This window comes from Otolemur garnettii, unplaced genomic scaffold (assembly GCF_000181295.1).
Source record: "Otolemur garnettii isolate 467f Iridium unplaced genomic scaffold, OtoGar3 scaffold00004, whole genome shotgun sequence".
In the NCBI taxonomy this organism is placed as follows: domain Eukaryota; kingdom Metazoa; phylum Chordata; class Mammalia; order Primates; family Galagidae; genus Otolemur; species Otolemur garnettii.
The window spans coordinates 31,578,526-31,587,599 of record NW_003852399.1 but is presented as its reverse complement, the minus strand read 5'-3'; the positions used below and the strand labels follow the sequence as shown (position 1 = coordinate 31,587,599).

At 39.9% G+C, this 9,074-nt stretch overlaps 1 protein-coding gene and 1 pseudogene across 1 annotated transcript in view; one reads left to right on the top strand and one right to left on the bottom strand.

The window, feature by feature from the left end:
- LOC105887684 overlaps positions 1 to 3,015 on the bottom strand; it is a 4,151-nt pseudogene extending 1,136 nt beyond the window's left edge.
- ESRP1 (epithelial splicing regulatory protein 1) overlaps positions 1 to 9,074 on the top strand; it is a 64,631-nt gene that overhangs the window by 11,602 nt on the left and 43,955 nt on the right. The window contains exon 6 of the mRNA XM_012809555.1: positions 8,976 to 9,069. Coding sequence (XP_012665009.1) covers positions 8,976 to 9,069 — 94 coding nt within the window. The remainder of the gene's footprint in view (positions 1 to 8,975; positions 9,070 to 9,074) is intronic.

Sequence of the window (9,074 nt, the reverse complement as noted above, 5' to 3'; positions counted from 1 at the left end):
GCCCACCACAACGCCCAGCTATTTTTTGGTTGCAGCTATCATTGTTGTTTGGTGGGTCCAGGCTGGATTCGAACCCGCCACCTTGGGTGTATGTGGCTGGCGCCTTAGCCACTTGAGCCACAGGCGCTGAGCCAGGATGGACATTTTTGTCACAGTTTCTTGTCAAAGCTTCAGAGAATTGCCACCTGTACCTAAAAGTTTCCCCACTAAGTTGAACTTAGGGAACTGTTTTACAAGAATTAACACTTTCTTTTTTTTTTTTTTTTTGTAGAGACAGAGTCTCACTTTGTCACCCTTGATAAAGTGCTGTAGCATCACAGCTCACAGCAACTTCCAACTCTTAGGCTTAGGCAATTCTCTGCCTCAGCCTCCTGAGTAGCTGGGACTACAGGTGCCTGCCACAATGCCTGGGTATTTTTGTTGCAGTTCAGCTGGGGCCGGGTTTCAACCCGCCACCCTCAGTATATGGGGCTGGAGCCCTACTCACTGAGCCACAGGTGCCGCCAAGAATTAACACTTTTTGTCTCACCTTCAGATTTTTTTTTTTTTTTTTGAGACAGAGTCTCACTTGTCACTCTCCATAGAGTGCTGTGGCATCACAGCTCACAGCAGCCTCAAACTCTTGGGCTCAAAGTGATTCTCCTCTCAGCCTCCCAAGTAGCTGGGACTACAGGTGCCTGCTAAAACATCCAACTATTTTTAGAGATGGGGGTCTGGCTCTAGCTCAGGGAGGTCTGGAACCTATGAATTCAGGCAATCCATCCACCTTGGCCTTCCAGAGTCCTAGGATTACAGGCATGAGCCACCACGCCTGGCCCTCAGATTTTTATTAATCACCACATCAATGTACTTTTCTTCATCCTTGCCGTCTCCTTTTTAAAACTTTGGCTGATAGTTCTGCAGCCTGTGTAAGACACATGGCACCAGCATCTGCTTCTGGTGGAAGACTGGGGCTGCTTCCACTAATGGCATTACGGTGAAGGGGTTTCAGCATGTGCAGACAGCACTTGGCAAGAGCAAGCAGGAAAGGGGAGGGAGCTGCCAGCCTTGACAGTTTGTTTTTAGTGCTGAATAATACTTCATTGTCTGGATGTACCACAGTTTATCCATTGACTGATAGAAGGACATCTTGCTTGCTTCTGAGGTTTGGCAGTTATCAATAAAGCTGCTATAAACATCCTTGTGTAAGTTTTTGTGTGGACATAGTTTTTAGTTCATTTGGGTAAGTACCAAGGAGTGTGATTGCTGCTTCATGTGGAAGGAATGTAGTTTTTGACATCTCACTGGTATTTTATGTTTAAAGTTGAAATTTTGGGGTTGGGGGAGGGAAAGCAGTGAGGCTTTGTGTTTTCAAAAAACAGGTGGAGCCTGAATAATGTGCATTATTTTGAGATGTTTATAAAATGTCAAAATGAGAGTGTTGTTACTTTCTAATGGAAGAGGAGAATACAGCCTGAGTTGCAGTCACAGAAGTCACAGAATCTGTGTGGTCTGAGTGGCCCCTGCTGCAGCAGCTTTGCCTTCCTAGGAGGTACTTGCGTTTCCAAGCCTCACTTTTATCTTGGATGTTCTCAAATGAAAGCTTTGTAAACCTCGAGGTGCTATGTAAATGGAAAATTATGACCACTCTGATAAAGAAAGTGTTAGGAATTTCTTGAATGTAGTCCTGGTTCTTAGTTTAACAATTCTTTCCTCCTTTGGTCTTTGTATTTGTTTTAAAAACAATTTCTGGTGTTGTTGTTAGGCCTCTGGGTTATTCCAGTTACAGTTTTGTTGCCTGCTTTTGAATTCGGTGATCCCAGCTGGGAAGCCCTCATCTAGCAGGTGTTGTGAATTGTCATTTTGTAAGCTCTTTACCTAATCAGGTGAGGTGGTTAAGGTATAATGTTGATAGTGATTGGGATGTCTGTGGATTTTCTTTTCTTTTCTTTTTTTTTTTTTTTTTTTTTTGAGGAAGAAATTATCTTAGATCTTAGATCCCTAGAAGAAATTAATACTAGTTGTCTCCTGCTGAAAGGACATTTTTATTTTGGGGCTGTTTGTATAAATGACTTCTTTTATTCATTTGTAAAAAAGAACAACCCTGTTTTTTTCTCACACTAATGTTGGATGAAATTACTTCCTCCTGATTTCTTAATCTGTTTTTTGTTAGGTTTTACTCATGAACTGATTTCTCCTTATTAATCAAGACTTCAAATATTGCGTTTACTTCACTTTGCCAAGCATTTATTAAGAATTTCATTTTTTAAAGGGCATGGTAAGGAAAGCAGGTGAAAGACAGAAACTAAGTTGAGTGTTTACTGTGTATCTTATCCATAACTTTGCAGTAGCCCAGTGGGGAAGTATCACCCCCTGGAGACAGGGTCTTGCTTTGTCCCCTGGGCTAGGTGGCATCATCAAAGCTCACTACAACCTCCAACTCCTGGGCTCTAGTGATCCTCCTGCCTCAGCCTCCTGAGAAGCTAGGACTAATAAGAACATGCCACTAATTTTTTAATTTTTTTAATAGAAACAAGGAGTTGCTCTTGCTCAGGCTGGTCACAAACTCTTGACCTCAAGCAGTCCTGCTTTGGTCTCCCAATGTGCTAGGATTACAGGTATGAGCCATCATGCCCGCCCTGACAAATTTGATGCTCTAGCACCTGGCATAGGGAGTATAATATAGAATGTATACAGAGCATTTGAAAGTGGGTTGGGTACTGAAAGGGATTTTCTCCCTTTCAAATTTATATTCTGTGTTTCCTTGGCACGTACAAACTAAACCATTCAGCATAAAGCTAAGTTAATTTCGTTAAAAATTCTACTCTACTCCAGACTTCAGACCCTAGATAAGAGTCCACATGGAGACTCCCCAGAGAGTTCTTCAGTTCTTTCCCCATTTTCGAAGCTCTAGTGCTTTTCTGTATTCCTTCTTAACTTCTAATAAAAGTCCTATCTTACCATTGGGGAAAAAAATTTCTCCGCTATAGGATATCACCTTGAGAGGTTCTGTTTGACGTGACCACCAGATGCCATTTCACTAGTGCCGCTTTCCATCACCAGGATGAAAAAGATCTTGACCACCTAAAGTTTTATAGGGGAAGTATGTTTCACCACTTATTGATGGTGTAAAGGATTTGGGTGTGTGTACATTTGCATGCTCTACTATAAAGGTGACAATGGCCTGTTTTTTCTATAGATTAAAAATAGGGATGATAGCCTAGTGATTCAGAACATGAACTCTACAATCAGGTTTACTGAAGTTGATGTATGTGCTTCTAAGCCTGTTCTCCCATCTTAAAACAATGTAAGACTACCGTATGGAATAATGAGATAGCATATGCAACCACTTGGCCGGCTTGCCCCACACTCTGGTGTTGACTGTGATCCTGCATACCTCTCCAGGTTGTTGGGTGTTTCAGAAGAGGAAAAGCAGCTGCCAGGTGGACTTGGAAACAAATTTGTTGATTTAAGACCTTATTTAAACATAAAATTGGTATAATCTTATGTGAGACTGTATATAGACCTTTTAAAGTGTCAGCTATGTGTTAGTACAGATAAACTTTAAAGTTAATTTGGCTTTGCCATTTGTAAATTATGGTGTGAATCTGGCTTATTCTATACTTAGGAGTTTATTTGTTGTGATTAGTTGAACTGGGCCTTTGTAATTGCACAAACCTTTATTACCTTAGTTAAAAAGGGAAGGGAGGCTCTGAATCCTCCTTGGTATCTTCCTACCTATGAAAGGGATTTTAAATACCACCAAGTGTACAGTTAAGCTGGGCTAGTAGTTGACCTTGTTAGCTGGAGGGGAAAGGAGTTATCTTTGGCATCATATTGGTGTATGTGAGCCAAATCAGCAAATAACCCTGGCTTGTGGTCTGTCATAAGTGACATGACCAGAAATACTGTGTATTCCTTTCTAGCACTGAGATATAGTAATTATGTTTATTTTAATTACAAAATATATTTTATGTATTTTATTTTTATTTTTAATTTTTTTTGAGCCAGAGTCTCACTATGTCACCTTTGTAGAGTGACAGCAACTTCCAACTCTTGGGCTTAAGTGATACTCTTGCCTCAGCCTCCCAAGTAGCTGAGACTACAGGTGCCCATCAAAACACAATGCCCGACTATTTTTTTCTGTTGCAGTTGTCATTGTTCCCTTTAGCTGGCCTGGGCCGGAGTCCAACCTCCCAGCCTCTGTGTATGTGGCTCGCACCCCACCCACTGAGCTATGGGCTCTGTCTGTATTTTATTTTTAAAATGTGAGTTTAGGGGTTCCTAGGTAATGATTTTATTTGTTTTAAAAGACTTTATCCATTGAGTCCCCTTTTCCTAATTTTTTTAATCACGTGTAAATGTTTCTTTTTCCAAAGTAATTTTTTTCTCTTTTGTTATCTCCTGCCTCCATCTTATTTCTTCTAGTATATAATTGACTTGTCAGGAAATTTTCACATGCATCTTCGTTATAATACCTCTTGGAAGCATTAATATTATTAGGTTGAGATCTTATTTTTTTCCTCTTGGAAAGAGGAAGCTTCTGAGAAATAGAGTCCAGACAATGGTTTTAGATGCTTTAACTAGCATTTTACTGCTGGAAAAAGAAAAATAAAAAAGTTTCTTGTCTTGGCTTCTAGTTATATTCTTTTACAGTGGCATTCTTATTTTTTTTTGTAGTTTTTGGCCAGGGCTGGGTTTGAATTCACCACCTCCAGCATATGGGGCCGACGCCCTGCTCCTTTGAGCCACAGGTGCCGCCGTACAGTGGTATTCTTGATGTGCTTTCCTCAAGGCTCACTTAAAGAATATCAGAAATTATATATAGAACCTGTTTTGAAAATTATGCAGCTCATTTAAGGATAATTTGTTACTTCTTCCCCTCATTCTATCACACCAGTGTAGGGAATGCAGTTCTTAGTTGGAGGACTAATAAACTTTTCTCTTGACATGTTTTATGAGTTTGCTATTCCTTTGTTCATTAGCATATTTATTGTAATGTGTCTGGCAACGTATGTAATTGGTGCTATACTATAAAAGAGGAAATAGGAGAAAGGGAGTAACAAATAGGGGTCTATGGCAGGGAAAAATGGCTTTGAGGTGGAACTTTGAATTGGGTGTAATTAAAACTCGTTCCACAGTGTTTATGTTTTTTATATATACATCTTACTCACTTAATACACAAACTGAAAACTTAATTTACAAGACTTTTTTTCAAGTGGAAATTGGGTTTTCTGAAACCAAATGTGTGCATTTTGAGGCAGTTGGAAAAGATACTTTTTTGTTAGTAGATAAGTTAATATTGATGAACTTCATAATCTTTCTCTCTGAATCATGCCTTCCGCTAATGTAAGCATGAATTGGATCCTCAAGTTTGTTTTGCCAAAGGTGGCAAAGGGAAAGCATTGCTCCTGTTCAAACAAACCAAGTTCTCTGTTGACTTATCTAAGGTCTGGACAGGAGTTGTAGCCTGAAATGTTTTGTTCCCACTCCGTCTGGCTGTACCCTTCCATACCCTTCCTCCCTTCCGAGGCATCTCATTTGTAAAGCTGGCTAAGCCTGTTTGTGCTGTTGTGGCTGCCCCAAGGGCAGAATGAGTAAGTTGCATGACGAGCCATAAAACCAGGAGGCATAGACTCATCTTTCCCTCCCTTAAGATCAGACACCAGAAAATAATCTAATATACTATATATAATTATAAACTGATAGGAAAAATAATCGGTTCTAAAACTTTTCCTCACACCCCTTCGTTATTCTCATTCAATTCTGATAAAGGTTATGGATTAAAGTAACCTTTTGTAAGAAAGGTGTATGTGTGTAAGGAGGTGGTTTGGGCATGCAGGAGGTTGGGTGACTTTTAAGAGTTGTTAACAGCTTAAAGCTGCTGATCTGCTGGTGTGTGATGGCTTGAAGGGAAAACATGTTAGTACGTGTTCTGTGGAACCAAGGGAGCCAAATGTCAAGAACCTATTCTTAATTAAAAAGAATTCAGTAAAATGATTCTTAAGTTACAGATCTGTTTTTACTAGACAAGTTTACATTTTTATTTTTGATCTCTATCTTCCTCACTTGGCTTTTATCTGTGAATTTAAAAACTTCTCACAAAATGCTGCAGAAAACAAACTAAGTAGGGTTTCTTATCTTGATATGGGGAATTGCATACTTAGACCAGAGCTGTATTATATAATTCCAGCTCCATTACTTACCAGCCAGGCCACGGAGTGCCTTATAAACATCTTAAAATCATTGTTTCTACCTGGAAGGTTTATTGTGAAAATAAATGGTGGTTGGTATAAAATGGTGTTTAATAAATACTACCATTTAAGTAAATAGAATCTTTTTCTTTTTGTTGTTTTATGTTTTTCCTTTTGCAGTTTTGGCTGGGGTTGGGTTCAAACCTGCCACCCTCGGAATAATTTCGAGGTACCCTACTCCCTGAGCCACAGGTGCTGCCCGGTAAATAGGCTCTTAAAAGCTATATGGACTGTGATAAGGAGGGGCTGACACTCAGTAAATGTTAATACAGCTGAGAAGAGTAATATATTATAGGAATAGTATCTAATGGACACTTAAGCCCAGGGTTGTGGCCTTAGAACCTTAGAAAAGGCTTTGGTGTTGAATGGGAGTTCCTCATAATTTTGGTTAGGGGATTAAGAAAATTAGATTGCTTTTTTATAGGGTGTTACCTGAGCAGAGGTGAAAAGGCTAGATGCTTGTCATTTATAGAAGAGAGGAAAGAGTAATTGAATGGAATATATTTTTACACTCCTCCCTTACTGGAATATACTTTTGCACCTCCTCTAACTTTAATTGTCCCTATCTTCTGTTTGGGATGGAAAGTTAGGATGTGGAAATGTTCCTGTGTGTTTGGCCCTCTTTTGTCAATCTCCCTTCTAGGCCAGAGGTCAATAAGATTTTTCTGTGAAGGGTCAGATAGTCAATATGTTAGGTTTCACGGGTTATGTAGGGTCTCATCTCATATAGGTAAAACTTGTATTAATGCATTTCACAGATAACTGTGATTTTCTTTTTTCTTTTTTAAACAAATTGAAGATTTGTGGGAACCTTCCATCAAGCAAGTCATTGGTACCAGTTTTTCAATAACACATGATTACTTCGTGTCTGGCACATTTTGGTAATTCTCACACTATTTCAAACTTTTTCATTATTATATCTTTTATGGCGATCTGTAATTCGTAATCTTTGATGTTATTATTACATCTGCTTTAGAGTACCACAAACCGTACCCATATAAGATTGTCAAACCGAATTGGCCAATGTTATGTTTGTTCTGACTATTCCACTGACAGGCTAATCCCAGTCTTTCTCCTCATTAGCCCTTTTAGTCTCTTGAGAGACAACAATATTGAAATTAGGCCAATAAATAACCCTATGATGCCTCTAAGTGTTCAAGTGAGAGGAATAGTTATGCATCTCTCATTTTAGCCCAAAAGCTGGGATGATTAAGCTCAGTGAGGAAGGCATGTTGAAAGCCAAGATAGATCATCAGAAGCTAGATCTGTTGCACCAAATAGTTAGCTAGTTTGTGAGTGTAAAAAACGTAAAAGAAAAGGTCTTTCTTTTTTTTTTTTTTTTTTTGGAGACAGAGTCTGACTTTATCACTCTCAGTAGAGTGCTATGGCATCACATGGCTTGCAGCAACCTCCAACTCTTGGGCTTAAGCGATTCTCTTGTCTCAGCCTCCTGAGTAGCTAGGACTACAGGTGCACACCACAACACCTGGCTATTTTGTTGTTGTTGTTGCAGTTCAGCCTGGGCTGGGTTTGAACCCACCACCCTCAGTACATGGGGCCGGTGCCCTACTCACTAAGCCACAGGCGCTGCCCTGTGCGGCTGTTTTTTGTTGCAGTTTGACTGGGGCTGAGTTTGAACACACCACCCTCGGTATCTAGGGCCAGCGCCCTACTCACTGAGCCACAGGTGCTGCCGAGAAAAGGTCTTTCTTTCAAAGAAGTTAAAAATACTATTGTAGTTAACACTGGAATGATGTGAAAGCAAAACAGGCTTATTTCTGATAGGAAGAATGTTTTAGTGGTTTAAATAGAGGTTCATACAAGCCACAACATTCCTTTAAGTAACCAAAAGTTTAATCTAGAGCAAGTCTTCTCTCTTCCAATTCTGTGAAGGTTGAGAGAGGTGAGGTTAATAGTGACATGAACAGGAGTTTGGAAGAATTTGATTCCAATCCTAATGGATGACTTTGAGAGGGTTTCAAGATGTCAGTGGAGGAAGAAACTGCGGATATGCGTTCGAGAGAACTAGAGTTGGAAATGGAGCCTGAAGATTGGGCAGAATTGCTGCATTCTCCTGTAAAACTTGAGTAATAGTGGTGTCATGGAAAGAAATAATCATCAGTAATCTGAGGTGTCAAAAAAAGTCATTTAATACGGCATGTTCTTGACAATTAAGTTCGCATGGTAATTGCCTTGTGTGTGTTGTAAAGATAGATTGAATGAAGAATCCTAATTAACTGTGCATACTTTATGGCAGGCGTCCTCAAACTATGGCCTGCAGGCCCCACGCTGCCCGCCTAGGACATTTATCTGGGCTGCTGGGTGTTATTGCCGCTGCTGCCTGTCCTGCTTAGCAGCCGACTCATCCTGGGGCCCACAGTCCAGCCCTCCAACAGTCTACAGGACAGTGAACTGGCCCCCTGTTTAAAAAGTTTGAGGACCCCTGCTTTATGGTCTGAAACTTAGTGAAAATGTTCCATATTCATGCTACAACTTAATAAACAAATTTTATTCCTGGTAATAGCTCAGGACAGGATTGATTTGGCTGTTTTACCCAAGAGGGCAGTTGGAGACTTCAGTAAGTTTGCATTGAGTCCTGATTGATGGAAGGCAGCCATTCTGCGATTTCCAGACAATTGTCAATCTAGACACATTTTACCTGGCTTCTTGGCTTTGTATGATTTAGTTTGTGAATAACCTTATTTTACCTCTCCAAAATGTTTCCTTAACTTAATCTCACAGATTTAAACTTTGAAAAGAATAGTTCAGTTTCCCGATATGGAGCTTCTCAAGTTGAAGATATGGGGAATATAATTTTAGCAATGATTTCAGAGCCTTACA